The sequence below is a fragment of the Pantherophis guttatus genome, chromosome 3, assembly GCF_059756535.1.
Source record: "Pantherophis guttatus breed Tessera chromosome 3, ASM5975653v1, whole genome shotgun sequence".
Lineage (NCBI taxonomy): Eukaryota > Metazoa > Chordata > Lepidosauria > Squamata > Colubridae > Pantherophis > Pantherophis guttatus.
Genome location: NC_142065.1, coordinates 128,587,774 through 128,603,572, shown reverse-complemented (window position 1 = coordinate 128,603,572; position 15,799 = coordinate 128,587,774). Strand labels below are relative to the sequence as shown.

Genomic DNA, 15,799 nt, shown 5'->3' with positions numbered 1-15,799 from the left:
CAGTACTTTTTTAATCTACAGTAGCTAATTTTCCCAGAAAAAAGTCAAGGTTGAACAGGGTGATATAGTGAGTAAAATATGCAGATGTTATGAGAATGGAAAACAGCAATCTCTTCAATTTTCCTTTTTGTAAATGGTTGTAATGGCAGCCATTCTGTAAACAAGCAAACTGTCCCATGAGGATCATCTTGTGAAAAGCCCACAATATGCTTTCAAACCTCTAATGTGCTCATGGATGCCAAATATATGCCTATTTCTAAGCTAAGATGATCACATCTCAGCAATGCCAGAATTTGGGGGGGAAAGGCATAGTGCAAAGCACATCCCTTAATACAGGTAGTTCTTCCTTACCAGCTGCCTTATGCAGCAATCATTCAAAGTTACAACAATGCTAACAAAACCTTTGTGACTAATCTTCAGATTTATGACTGTTGTAGCCTCCCATGGGCTGGCAACAAAGTGAATACAAAGCCCAAGTTGTAAATTGTTAGTTGCAGTCACATGTTTTTTGCTTAGTGACCACATCACTTCACTTAATGACTAAAGGAAAAGCGAGGTCATAAGCCTGTGAAGTGATTTTCCATTTAGGGATTGAAGTGCTTAATGACCAGGTTGCTGGTCCCAATTATGGTAGGTAAGTGAGGACTACCTGTATGCAATTTATTGAACAGCTCAGCAAACATATGAATTGAATAGCTTCTCTGTTTTAATCCAGAAAGCCTTTTATATCCACAGCATCACTTTAGAATTGTCCTTGAACGACCTCCGGATGTTCCGCTGCGCACTGAAGACCCTGTTGTTCCGCCAGGCAGGGCTGTCAATATAATAATTTTAAATTGGGGTATTTTAATTTTTGGGGTTTTAAATCGGCCAAATCTATTTAATTATTTTAATTTTTAATTATTGTTGTGTCTTGTGTTTTTAAATTGGCTGTACACCGCCCTGAGTCCTTCGGGAGAAGGGCGGTATAGAAATAAAATTATTATTATTATTATTATTATTATTATTATTATTATTATTATTATTATTATTATTATTATTAGTTGTCATTATGTATCTCTTTTTGATTCTGACTTACTATACTAACTCAATTCAATAATTAAAACTCCTAATTTAGCAAAATACATTTCATTAAGTTGCAATGATTGTTTGATTGGTGGGGTTTTTTGCATCCCCCAGGTATTTTGAATTGTAATTTGGTCATAATTTATAATTTAATGGCAGACATGAACTCAAATAATACATAAAAGATTTATCATGCATTCACAATGCAGGTTTTGTTACTATGGATATAAACACACAATTATATCACTTATTGTTTTTTTTATTTGACATAATAAAGGAGAATTTTTCTAAACAGAAAAATCTGGATTGTGTATTTACATTGAAGTTAAAAAAAAAGAACAGTGACAGTTAAGTATTTTATGTGTTATACATCTTAGGCCTCAGTAAACTTGTCTTAGCTCACTATCCATTACATACAGCAAGTTATCTATTTTCTTTGCTAAGAAAATTTTATACCCAACTCCAAGATAAAGTGAAAGCAGCTCATACCTGTCTGAGGTCTAACTGTTGTCAAAGGTGCCAAATAATCCATCATATCTTCATGTTTGAAATCCACAGATATTTCATATGGTGTTTTATGCAGAATATTCAAATGATCAGGATTGGCTCCTTTGTTCATAAGCTGTTGGGCTAAACTAACTCTTCCACTAACAGCTGCCAGCATCAGGGGAGTCCAGCCCATAGTCTTTACAGAGTAATTACAATCAGCTCCCCAATCCAATAGAAGATGGACTACTGCCTCATGCCCATGTTGGACAGCTGTCATGAGGGGAGTGACAGCTGGCATTTCCTCTTTACTGCTGTCCAAGCTAACACTCAAGTGATCATAATTGTCAACATAAGCACCAGATTCCAGCAGCAGCTTAATCACACTGATATGGCCGCCCCGTGATGCTATGGTGAGTACACTGGCTCCCAATTTATTCTGTGCATTAAGGTCAGCTCCATTTTCCAGTAAGATGCGAGCCACATTTAGATGTCCAAACCTTTGATTGAGGAAAAGAAAAAGAAAATAATTATAATATCCAAGAAAAGAAATGTAAATTATTTAGATTTAAAAGGATTCTGCCTTAACATAACAAATATTTGTGTGCTGGGACCTCCCAAGTTTCGTTCTCAGTCTAACTAGAATACTGAGGCCAGGTTCAATATCATGCTTGCCTCAGCCTCAATACATCTCATGTGGCATTCCATCTGAATATCTTAGAGAAAGATTTCTGTATTACTTAAAGCTCATACAGTGTATTGCAAAAATATGGGATTAATAGCCTTTGTATATAGTAACTGTATACATAACAGCAATATTTGTGGTAAAAGCAGATGAAACTCTTTAAGTAAAGGTCAACCAATATAATAAGCTTTGGAAGTGTTCCAATGTTTGAAAAGCAGAGGGTGTTATCAAAGCTATTTGATAGAAGGATGGCTTTAGGCATTTATTTGATAAGTGGTAAGGATGGAGAAACAGGACAAATTCAAATATCCCCAAAGCAGTTTTCTCTTTCACATACTACGAAAAATTACTTTAAACCCTGCCCAAAGGGCTAAGGCCTATATAAAAGAGCAAATCAGCTTTTGAGTATTTTACTTCTGCTGTGTAAAACTACCAGAGGTAATCCCAAACCCATGGTTTCAGACAATTAAGACCTGGATGACTGAGAATCTCCATAGATACTATAGGTAATGAAGAAAAAATTAAATAGTGCTTTTCTTTTAACAGTGACTCCTAGTTCTAGTTTATTGTATTTCAGGTTTATTACTCTTTCAAAATTTTATTATGCTTCCTTCAGTATCTCAGGTTCATTCTGCATATAATATATAAATATATAAAAGGGACCAACCTGAAACTGAAACTATATCCAACAGAGCTGCAAATGTCTTAGCTTTCAGTGTCAACCCAAATTATTTAGCAGCATATTTATGTTTTTTATTCCAAACACTTGGTTCCCAGGGAGTTTCATTAAGGCATAGCATGCATAGATGAGAAATGTATTGAATCCTTCTTCAACCTCTGATTTTTTTTTCAACATTGCCTCTCAATGCTGTTTTTGTCTAATCTTATACTAGAGAAGGGAGATGGCTGGAAAGAAACTATCTCGGGACAAATTGCAAACTATGGAAGGAGCCAGAATCCATTCCATGCCACTGAATCTCAGATTTAAATGCCTTCCACTAATGCTTTATAAGAAACTAATAACACCTAAGTATATTGTATGCTGAAATATTGTAGTATCTCAGTGGTGCTTGGGTTCAGACATGGATTTGGTTGCTCAGGCATTATGTTTAGGTAATACACTTAAAATTTAAAATCATGCACCTTCTCAACAAAGTAACATTAAATAGATTTCTAACAGTCACTTGAGATATTGATGATATAAAGATATACAACTTTGCTTACATATCGTTGCATGTCTACATTTGTATACTACTTTTCATCTCTCACTTTTTACCATACTAAGAAAACGGAAGCAATTTGAAAAAAAATAAAACATCGAAAAACATAATAAAAACTCTGCAATGAGCGTAAACGAGTCAGGGAAACCAAAGACCCAGGAGAATCTAGTTGGAGGGGCAAAGGAGAGCGATCTGGAAACATAAAGCCAAGATACCCTCTCGGCTGTGGAAAAAAAAAAAGCAGCTTCTGGGGCCTCCCCATCAGCTGTTCCACCGTTGTTTTTATCCCGAGCTTGAACAGTAGGCAGCGCGCTTGAGCCACATAGCCAACCAGTTTTGCCCAGCAAGGACCGCTGAGCCACCCCCCACCCTCCCCGTTTCTCCCGCCGCGCTAACCTGGCTGCTTGCATGAGCGGGCTCCAGCCGCAGTGATTTCGGCTCTGCACCGAGGCCCCCCGCCGCAGCAGGAAGCCCACTAGCTCTTCGTGTCCCCCGGCCGCTGCGAACTGCAGGCCGGTGTTGCCCGCCTCGTCTGTGCAGTCCACTGGCACCGAGCCGGGAGGAATGTCCGCCGCAGCCCCAGCCCCACCTCCGCTAGACGAACCGCTGCCAGCCTCAGCCGCGGCTTCTTCGGCGGCAGGCAAGGGTCCTACTAGCAATCGCCGGGCACACTCGCAGTCTCCCTGATCACAAGCGCGAAGTAGTAACTGGACGCCAGCAGGCACCCCGCACTCCCCCATCGGCGGACTTGGCCCCCTTCCGAACCCGTCCGCAATCTTCCTCCGCTCCGCCCGTGAGAAGGAGGGAGAAATCCGGCCGAAGCGCCAAGTTCTCCAGAGTTGGGAAAGGGAGGGCTGCACCGCTGAGGCCTCCGACAGGGGGTGGGAGAGAAGGATGGTTTCAATTAATATGGGAAAGGGAGTCAGTTTAGGAAGTCTTCTACACGGGACACAGCTCTCCTCTTCCTAATAAGTTTTCTTTCTCCATTCCTGCCACAATTACTTCTTCAGAAACAGGGCAGAAAATTTTTACATTCTTCAGATTATTATGTGATGGGTGGTATGTGTCTGGGATTTTTAAAGGAGCCCTTGTAAAACATTTGAAATACCAGTTTCAAACAGGATTCCCTCACATTTATATCATTGTTTTAAGCACAGCACACATAGTTTTCATATAAAAAGTTAAAAATCTTCTTCCAGTCTATTTTGATTTTAGCAAAGTTTTTGGTAAAGTTACTACGTGAAATTTTAATTTACAAATAGATAAAACTTGATTTAGATGGCACTACGCTAGGGAAGATCCACAGCTGACTGGTCCTTAGTATTCAGAAATGCAGCACCAACCTTGCAAGCAACCTTGAGTCGGAGTATTATCCAACTATTTTTTATTAAATAACAATATTGATGGAATATTTCTCAATTTTGTGGATGGCCCAAAATAGGGAGTTCTGGGCAACATCCAGGAAGGCAGCATCGGATTGCAATCTATGCTGGACAGGTTGGAAGGCTGGCTGATAAGGAAAAATAATATTTAACAGGGAAAATATAAGGTATTAAAGAGGAAACATATGGTACACATACAAAATTGGGAGTTTATGCTTGGAAGAAGTATAATGAGGAAGGTCTTGCTTGTTGAAAATAAGACGAACATGTGCCAGCAGTGTTGAGATATCTGCGAGAAGGGCTAATACTATTAGGACTGCATCAGAAACAACACTGTATCAAAGATAGGTGAATAGGTTCAGGGAAAGGCAACAAATGTGAGTACTTTGAGGCCACGCTTAATGAGGCCAAGCTGAAAGACGATGTTCAGTCTTTAGTTACCTTCAAAATTGAAGGTAACTGTGATATCTGTTCAGGTACAGAAAAGGATGTTATATAAAATATACTCGATAACTATTTCCCATTGCCAGATAAGCTAAGACCAAAAATAACGAGTATAATAAGGTGCAGAGATTTAATTTAAATATAAGGAAAACTGACAATAAAATCTGTGCAACAGTGGAACAGTCTGAGATTGTGGGGCCTCCATCTTTCAAGGCTTTTAAGAACAGCCTTGGGTAGCTACCTCTCAAAGATGGTTTAACTGGTTTTCTTGCATATTGGACAGTATTAGACTAGGACTAGGTGATCCTTATGGAACCTTACAGCTCCACATTTCAATGATATAAGGGTGATTCAACTGAGAAGGGCTCATGTAAAAGATCTATTAAATTTGTGCCTGATTTCTTGACAGAACTAGGCAAACTACTTTACCGATCAGGAACTGTGGTAACCATCCTCAGGAAAAAACATCTGGCCACAATAATTACCAAATGTCAGGAAAGAATTGACATCTGGACAATTTCTTTAGCTAGTTTTATTTCTAGCCAGATTCAGCACAGAGACAAGCATCTTAAGGCAGCTGTGCAGACAAGACCTCAGGATGAGTGTCTCTGATCTTATAAGAATTTTAGGCTGTCAAATAGATGATAAATGAAGGTAATCATATTTTTATTTAAACTGGCTTAATAATAAAGGAAAATTTTCATAGTTAATGTAGTTGTCTTTGATTAAGGGGGTAACATTAGGAGCCTGAGTGGCGTAGGCTAATGCCTCCTAAGGCAGCATTTAACATCCAGCTGCCTGCAATTACTGTGAGTTCAATTCTCACCAGGCTCAAGGTCGACTCAGCCTTCCATCCTTTCTAAGGTGGGTAAATTGAGGACCCAGTTTGTGGGGGCAATAAGCTGACTTTGTATAAATATACAAAAGTATGAAAGCTATTGCTTAACGCATTGTAAGCCACCCTGAGTCTCTGGAGAAGGGCGGCATATAAATCAAATTTTTAAAAAAACCAACACTTTCTCTAAAGCTTTCTGTTTTACAAGTATATGTCTGCTGTTAATATTTGCTTCGTGAAAACCTATTTTTTCACAGCTTTAATATTGCTTAGTATTGTTTTTTTTAAAAAACAGATTAACAGAGTTGGAAAGGACCTTGCTTGATATTTTCCAGGATCTGACCTGGAAGACTGTCAATCCTTTGAGTCATTGCTTTTCCATTTTAGTAACTCCATAGTGCTTTCTGTTTCCTTTTAAAACTGATCATCTTTCTTTGTATATTTTTTTAGATTAAAGGAAAGGTTTCATTCCTGCTCAGTGGTTTGCTTCAAATAAGACTGATTGTTTCCTTAAAAAATTTAATTCAGCCAATTTGCAATATTTGCAATGCAATAAAATTTATTTTCTGCACCATATCAAATATTACTACCATTGCTAGATTAAGCTAATATATTTATGCAGTAAAATATGCAAAAACAAGTACATTTAAATCTGTACATGCAGGCCCTTCTCAATTTCTACAAACTCCTATTTTACTCTTGCAGATTGCAAAATTAGCTCATGCTCAGCAGGGATTGAACCTACATTTGTAAATAATAAGGGATTTAATATTGTTTCAATTTGAAAAAAATGTAAAAGATTTGTGGTTTCTTTGAAGATTTCTATTTCTTCTCTCATTCTTTGAATTGCAAGGATGATTTCTGTTTATTTTTGTCTTTAAAGCACAAGTTTGGTTCTTTTTACATTCATGACTCCATTTTTCATGAAGCTTATCTTATCTAGTCCTTCAAGTTCCTCAAAAAGTACAAAAGTTTTTGTATTTAATTTTTTTCTTCTCCCTCAGTCTGGGATACTAACAGTGGATGAGGAGATATAAGCAGCAAAGTAGGATGTTTTCGTAGCATGTTCTAATAGAAATCAGAATTGTGACTATAAATGTAAGAGCATAAAAATACAGTATAGGGAATATACATAAGACTGGTGTGGACTTCCGGTTTGCTGCTGGCCGCCGCCAGATGTTCCTTCGGGATCGTCAGCTTCCACTGCCTGTTAGAGCCGCCTTCACAACGGAATGGCGGCTCGAAAAAACTCCGTTTCCATGAGGAAACGGAGATAGAGCCGGCTGGGGTGGGTAGAACTCTCTGCATAGTCCCAAAAGTTTTTCTTTTACTTTTGGGACGGAGCGGATGAGCTTCCCCATATCCCCAGCCGCTGCTCCGGGCTTTGGGAGACCTCTGCTATATGCAGAGCCAGGCGACAAGAGCAAGCCTGCGAATTTAACAGATTGATTAAAGAAAATGTGAGCTGGACCTGTGATACAGAATCGCAAGTATTTTACTTATTTTATAAAAACTATTCAAGAGAAAAGGGGAAAGGAAAGAGGAAAAAAAAAAGGACTTTTAAAATGGCGTCTGCCGAGGCTTGAGAAGAGGCTGAAAGGGAAAGTCCTTCCGTTCTCTATTATTACAATGTAGCGGAATAAATACCACTGGCTACAATTGTAGATAAAACTTCGCTCCCGTGTTCTTTTTCTCTCTTTTTTTTTCCTGGGGATCGGATATTGCTTCTGGTTGGAAAGAAGTCTTTTTTTTTTTTTTTTTTTACAAAGCTTGCCTGGGCGGAAACATGGCACTGAGACTTATAAAGTCAGACAAACAAGTAGTGGGGGGGGGATTCCCCCGCTAACAAGCTAAAGGAACAAGTTTTAAGTCTCCAGTCTCAGAAACCTGATTTTAATATAATAGAATTTCTCTTAGAGGAGATTGTAAGAAGGGATGAGATTGTGAATCAGCACCTTGAAAAATTTAAGCAGGAAATTAAAGAATTGGTGAAATCTAAGTTTGATTTTTTGGAGCGAAAAATTTTAAAAATGGCTAATGGCTTTTCAGAATTTATGATGCAGTTGGATGCAAATACTAAGTTACTAGAGTCTAAAATGGAAGAAACTCAAGATAATTTGGACAATAGAATTCAAAAAATTGAAAATGATTTGATAAATATTCAAGATAATAGCTCAGAAGAAAAACCTAAAATGGAGGCTGATCAAAAGACTGGCAATGTAGAAAATTTGCAACAGAGGATTGAAAGAGAGGTTTTAATGGTACAATATAATTTCACTGAATATGCGATAAGACTGAGAGGTTTGCAGGAAAATAACAGAGATGATTTAAGGAAAATATCTTCTGAAGTTCTAGCTGGGATTTTAAAGGTTCAACCTGAGGAAGTGTTTTGTAGGATTGACAGAGTTTACAGAATAAACTCCTGGATTGCAAAGCAAAGGCAATTGCCTAGAGATGTGGTGATTTATTTTACAGATAAAGAAATTAGGAATAACATTGTGCAAAATTCCTTCAATTCTAATTTGCAATTGTATGGAAGAAAGATTTGGATTTACAAAGAACTCCCACCTAAGATATTAACGGAAAGGAAGAAATTTGGTTTTTTGGTGACTGAGTTAAAAAAAAGAAATATTCCATTTAGGTGGGACGTCCCAGTTGGTATTATATTGAGATATCAAGGAGAAAGATACCAGTTAAATACTGTTGAAAGAGCGGAAGAATTTTATCAAAACATTTTGAAAATGAATTTAACATCTTTAGGTACAATACAGGATAAGCAGAAGGAGTTGGAAACAAAGGGAAAATATCGAATTACAGAGACTGTACCAGATAAATTGCCTTTGGATGTTTTGGATACCCCAGCCGGATTATTTACAAATTTGAGAGAAGTGCCATCTGACTCTAACGTGATGACTTATCAAGTCAAAGACAAGTATGGATACCAACCAGATGATATACAAGGGGCAAAAAAGAAACACGAGATACAAAAACAAAACCAACAAGATCAACCTATAAAGCAGAATGAAAACCGATTAGTTGATATACAATCTGTAGAAAGGAAACCAGGATGGAAATTAAACCCACAAAAAGAAAAGAAAAAAAGAAATAGGTCGTACAAAAATAGAAATTTCTAAACCAAGCAACAGTGAAGCCAGTGATTTTTAAAAAAATGTATGAATATGTGAAAAGATAGTGGAGGCGAAGTATTGGTTAATATTATCCTGAGGACAGTGACAGACCTCTGCATTGCCGTAATTCTGGGATGTGAAAAGAGCCTTAAACTGTTGGATTTGAATCATCTACTTTGGATTTTTTTTTTTTTGTACTGATAAATATAACTATCTTGAGTTACAAGGCAAGAGAGTTACGTTGGGGCATGCAGAAGATCTGGTTGTTACCCACTAGGATGATGGGAATCAATAATCCTGATGAAAGCCACAATTACAACTATATGGAATATAACTATAATGTCACTCGGGTGGTTGCTTTTACTTTTATATATATATGAGGATATTTACTACTGATGGGGGCAGATATGATTGAAGATTTTGAACAAACTGTTGCATCAGGAAGCTATGTTACCCTATTATGGATGATGGTCTTAATAATCCAGCGGAAAGACTTCAAAGAAGATATTATATGGACTATAAACTTAAAGTCATTGTCTTTTCTTTTCTATTTAGATATACTGGAATATATACGTGTATATATATATATATATATATATATATATATATATATATATATATATATATATATATATATATATATATATATTTAAGCAGAGTGGGTAGTGATTCAAGATATTAAGAATTGTTGTGTATGGCAATTTTGTAGGAAAGTGGGTGAATAAGCTAGTTTACAGACTGATTAGTTTAAGAAAAGGGATGTTTGATATATTTAGGGGAGTGGAGGAAATGGACAGAGTTGAATAAATGTTAAATTAGGATTTAGGGGGCGGGCCACTTTAAAATGTTATATTAATATACACAAAAGATTAAATGTTAAAGCAGGATTTACTATATATTTTTAAAGCGGAAGGTGGTTTTGAAATGTTGTAAAATAATATATAGATAAAAGTTTGAAAGAGGAGAAAAAGGGCAGATTATTGTTAAATTGGGGGTTATAAAAATATGTTAAATTAGAAGTCATCATATAATGTCATAGTAGAATCTTTTCTCTTTCTCTTTTTTTTTCTTTTTTTTTTTCTCTTTTTGGAAATGTATGGTTAAAAGGGGATGTTATAATATTAATAATATTTCTAGTAAGTAAAGGTCAGTATTTAGAGGAGGGAGTAAGTAATCTGTTATGAATTTGGTTTTTTGTTATGAAGAAGTCACAGGGGGGAGGGGGCGTGAGGGGGGTTAGGGAGGGGGAGGGGGGGAAAAAGGGGGAAAAACTTGTATTTGAAAACTTTTTCAAAAAAAAAAAGACTGGTGTGAATGAAGGGAATTGTGTTTTGTAAACTTTGGGTTACAGTATGTTGCAAGAAATGAGTCAACCTGCTGTCAGTACTTAAGTTATTCAAACTACAATTTAGGAATGATTCATAAGGCCTGCTCTGTTACATCTTTTATATATCTGTTAAAAATCTCATTCTTCATTATAGCGTTTTCTGGATTTCGTTGTTGCTTCTACTTTCCTTTCCTCTTCCCCAACTTTATTGCTATATGTACCTGTATTTTGTATATCACTTTGAGATAAATGATATAGGAAGCAATACTTAAGATTCATCATTTTTGTGCTTTTCAGTCATTAGATAAATACTAACAACAAAAAACAATGTGTGAACCCAGTCATGGACTGCAGACAGGTGCTACTGGAAAGGTGCATTAGGACAGATGAAAGGAGTCAAATCATGGGAAGCTGTTTTTATCAGCCATAAAAATCCCTCTCCCACCCAATTTGACTGTAGGAGTGGGAGGAGGTTGCTACCACCTTTCTCGGATTGACCCACTCCGGAAAATGGTTTTCCTCCTCCAAATGATTCAGCCACAACCCTCTTCTATCAACGGAGGTGAAGTTCACCAGAAGGTAAATCTGAAGTTCAGAGGAAAATTCAGGTTTCTTTTCTCCCCCGCTCTTCTCTCTGGCGACTTTTCTCGGCTGGAGAAGGGAGAGAGGGGACCCAGGTAGGCCGCGCTGTTGCTACGGCTTCTATGCCTGCCCTGCCCCGCCACGTTGTAAGCCAAGAATCCGGAGGCGAGCAGGCCAGCAGTCGCTTCCGCGATTAGTCCGGGTAAGGCAGCCGCGGCTGGGCGGTCCTTCTCTGCCTAACTTTTATTGCTGCTTCGGTACGCCCCCGCCTGTCCGGACGGTTTTGTCTTGCGGGCAGCACCCAAAGGGCCTGGGAGAGGAAGTTTCTGCCCGAGTTGGGATGCGGCGGAGCCGGCGAGTCCGGGCCGGCCGAGGAGGATGGTCGCTGGTGGTGGCGCTCTTCTCGGGGCTTGGCATAGCGGGCGTGTTGTTGCTTTGGCACTGGGGTCCGCAGGACCCGCCTAAGAGCTCTGGGAGAGCGGCGCCCCCTTCCTTGGCGCCCGAAGTAGCCCAGCGACGATTGCGCAGACCCGTCTACGACAAGCCGCCGTTGGGCAGAGAGACCGAGGTGGGCGAGATGGGCCGGCCGGCGCGCTTGGAGTTAACCAAGGCCGAGCAAGACCTTCAGGAGGAGAGCATCCAGCTGCACCAGATCAACATCTTCCTGAGCGACCGCATCTCTCTTCACCGCCGCCTGCCCGAGCGCCGCAACCCGCTGTGAGTGCAGAGGGAACCCAGAGGAGGTGCCGCCGACAGGATCCCGGGGAGAGCGAGAGGGAGGGCGCTTCCCTCCGCGAGATCCGGCGTAGTTAGTTGGAGGGGAGGGAGGCCCAAAGGAGAGGGGCGGTGTCACTTTACCGTGATCTTGTTGTACGGCATTGCCCCAGAAGTAAGCTCGTGGAACTTCCTTTAGCGGTCCCGGAGGAGTCTCTCGTGGCTTTTCTAAGACGAGTCTTCGGAGGTCGCGATTGCATTTGCAAATGTACTGAACTGAAGCGCGCGCTCAAATGCAACCCCGCGAGGTTAAGCCAAGAATTGCAAAGTAGATCTCACCCTCTCGGGGATATTTGACTGGGTTCGCGCTGCAGGTTAAACCAACATTAAAGATGCATCCATGCAACATGTTAATCCCAAATTTAAATTAGAAATGAGCTGAATTAGCTATACAGGTAGTCCTCGTTTTATGACCAGAAACTGAGCCCAAAATTTCTGTTGGTAAGCAAGACAGTTAAGTGAGTTTTGCCTCATTCTATAACCTTTTTGGTCACAGTTGTTAAGTGAATCACTGCAGTTGTTAAATTAGTATAGGCTTCCCCATTGATTTTGCTTGTCAGAAGGTCGCAAAGAGGATCATATGACCCCAGGATGTTGACCTTGCAAACATCATAAATATGAGTCAGTTGTCAAGCGTTTTAGTTTTGATCATGTGACCATGGGGAATGCTACAATGGTGGTAAGTGTGAAAAACAGTTAAAATCACTTTTTTCAGTTACGTAATTTAAAATGGTCACTAAATGAACTGTTATAAATCGAGGACTATCTGTGCTCAACATATTTGCAACCACTCACATGATAGTCTAGACTATTGTGTGAAGAAAATGAAATCCAGACAGGATTGTCAAAGTTACTTTGACTTTGGTTACCTTCTCAATCCTGCCTGTTCCTTTTTAGAGTATTTGATCATCCTATTTTCCATAATTCCTTGATTCCCACAATTGCTTTGATTTATAAAAAGTTTATTTTTAAAAAACACCTTTTTACTAAAAAGTCTTTGAAAACCATTGACCTGTCACTTCCTACATTCAGATTCGTAATATAAAAACATGAGATATACATTCTCGAGGGTGAACTAAAATTCAGCCAATGTTAATTTTTATAGTTTTGCATGCTATAACTATTACATTCATACAAAAGACTGAGCCAAACTAGGTGAACCATAATAACCCTTGGCACATAATACCAGAATTTAGGGAAGAGTTTTCCATTTTCCAAAGGAGTGTCATCTTTACATTCATTTTGTTTTCCAGTTTTCTATCAAGGTCTAACCTTTTTGGAATTTTGAGAATCCTCATCTCCAGAAGTTCCATCTTTATTCATTTTTAGGAAAGAATATGTTCCTAACATTTAAAGTCTAAAGATGTGAGAAGTACCTAGGACATTTTAAATGTTTCTAAACCTATGCAAACTCCATAGCTCAATTGCATTGAAATAGTTCTTAGGTTGTAGTTTTAAATTTACACAAAACAATAACATGTTAATGAACCCGTGAGATTGACTGTTGGATAAATGTGCTTAGAATCATGTTCTTATTCTTGACTGATTTCATCCAGCTTTTGTAGTGGCTTTTGATAGGGCTTTCTAGTTGGACATTTAAAGTGTATCAGCCTAAATAGATGAAGTCTGAATGAGTTGTTTCGACATCCAGTACTGCTAATTGTTTTTGCAGTTTTGCACTGTCAATGTTTCAAAGAAAATATCCTACATCATACATAGAAACACTGGTAATAATTTATCATATCTGACTGCTTCTTTTCAAAACTTTCTAATAGCAGGATTTAAGATTGCTTGTAGAAAACTAATTAGCCACATCACTTTTCTTCCTGTGAGTATACAGTACACTGCTAATATATGGAGCATGTTCATATAGAAATCGTGTATTATTCTGTTGTAAAACTGGAATGCAACTTCTGAGTCTGTTTAGCTATAAATAGGTATAATTCTTATACTTTAAGATAATCTAGTATAATTTTATAATATCAGGAATATTTTAGTGAGGAAGATAGGGCTTGCTTCTAATATGGTGGGTTTCTGACAGAAGACCTGAAATTGCAGAAAACACATATCACCCGTACGGTGCACAAGTACTGTACTCTTTAAGGAGTTTATATTTGTTTCCACATGGATAAATATGTATATAAAATGAACTTTTTAGTTAGTGAACCAACTTCTACACACAATGCATTTTTTGCATGTATGTTTCAGAGCTGTATTAATTGCTGATCAATTGCCTGATTTTAAATTATTGTAATATAATGTGCTTTTCTTACAGATGTAAAGAGAAAAAATATAATTATTACAACTTGCCAAAGACTTCTGTTATAATAGCTTTTTATAACGAAGCCTGGTCAACGCTTCTGAGAACAGTTCATAGTGTTCTTGAGACATCTCCTGATATTCTTCTAGAAGAAATTATCCTTGTAGATGATTATAGTGATAAAGGTAAGCTCAGCAGACCCTATGCTGGCATAGGATTTCCAGTGAAAGAAAAAAAAATCTAACAGCATTAGCATTAGTAGGAAAGACATTATTTTATTGTACAATATATTATTAAAATAAGAATAAATAAATTGAACAGAAAGCCAAAATAGTTTTCTATACTTCTTCAACAGCATAAACCAATTTAGCTAACTCATTAAATTTAAAAAATCTGTCTGATAATAAGAACAACAGCTTTATCATCATAAATAGTATGATATATTATATGAATACCAGGTTAAAATTATGTTGCAGCACTGGGAATTCATAAGAAATAAATATTACACTCCAAAAATCCTAAATCACATATCTCTGAAATCCAATTGTATACTCTTAGTCAGAAATGTCACATTATTTGGGGGGGGGGGATCATGGACTGGTTTGGTCAATATTGAAAGCTTACTTTCCACTTTTAAAGGCTTAGAAAATTAGGTGAATTTGGGATATAGTTGCAATTACAGCTTTTTAAAATATATTTATATGTGCATGGTTTGTTTGTTTGTTTGTTTGTTTTGGTGCCTTCAAGTACATTTTTGACTTTTGATGACTGCTGGGACAAGTTCCTGCAGATTTTAAGAAGTGGTTTGCAATTGCCTGTTTCCTGGGGCTGAGAATGTGTGATTGGCCCAACCTGGCTTTGTGCCTAGGCCAGAACTAGAACTTTCAGTCTCTCACTTGCTACCTTAACCACTACACCAAACTGGCTCTTTATATGACTTTACTTGTGTATTTTATTTTATTTTATTTGTTTGCATGTGGTAAATTGTTCATTCTTGGTATATGTCTGTTGGAAAATGCATTTATAAAACTATATAATTATTAAAAAGAAGGAAATACTATACTGATGGATACCTGAAAGTAATTTGCTAGATTTCAGAATAGTACTTTTCAGAGATCTGATATGCAGAGAACGCAAGTGAAAATGTGTATAAATTGGTTGAGAGAGAGCTAAGCTTTCTAAAAGTTTGTGTGACACTTGGTTTCTTATATTACTTACCACTCATATCTTAAATTGGTGGTTGATAATGATGGAAATGGCTGTCATAAAGAATAGGCCAATCACAGCCAAAATACATTGAATGGTCTAGTTATTTTGACCATTATAGAGTAAATTCCAACTTCAAAATGCTTTAGAACATGAAAATTTTCTTTGAGACTCAGAACACGTGAGAAAACCATTCTGAGGGCTTGGTGATTCAAGGACACCATGTTTTGAATCTACCACTGTAAGTGAACATTCAAGGCAAGTTTTTTCAGTTGAATTCCTGTCAGAAACTGTTTGCCTGTCTCTCTGCTCAGATGCAACTAAATGTAAAAAAAAAAAGGTATGCTTGTGGCCCATTTACTACAAGTTCCTTAGATTTAACAGTTAACAGTTCTTACTTCTTTG

General features: G+C 37.8%; 2 protein-coding genes across 3 annotated transcripts in view; one reads left to right on the top strand and one right to left on the bottom strand.

Moving 5' to 3' along the window:
- The window catches only part of ANKS6 (ankyrin repeat and sterile alpha motif domain containing 6), a 38,165-nt gene extending 25,996 nt beyond the window's left edge, over window positions 1–12,169 (bottom strand). The window contains exons 1-2 of one of the 2 annotated variants that reach the window (XM_034411861.3): window positions 12,013–12,169; window positions 1,555–2,051 (exon numbers count right to left, since the gene is read on the bottom strand). In XM_034411861.3, the coding sequence (XP_034267752.2) occupies window positions 1,555–2,051; window positions 12,013–12,128 (613 nt within the window). In that variant the 5' untranslated portion in view covers window positions 12,129–12,169. Of the gene's footprint in view, window positions 1–1,554; window positions 2,052–3,852; window positions 4,350–12,012 lie in introns of those variants that run through there. The other variant, XM_034411860.3, reaches the window with a different exon arrangement.
- The window catches only part of GALNT12 (polypeptide N-acetylgalactosaminyltransferase 12), a 34,801-nt gene continuing 30,042 nt past the window's right edge, over window positions 11,041–15,799 (top strand). The window contains exons 1-2 of the mRNA XM_034411862.3: window positions 11,041–11,871; window positions 14,204–14,373. Of these exons, the coding sequence (XP_034267753.1) occupies window positions 11,495–11,871; window positions 14,204–14,373 (547 nt within the window). The 5' untranslated portion in view covers window positions 11,041–11,494. The remainder of the gene's footprint in view (window positions 11,872–14,203; window positions 14,374–15,799) is intronic.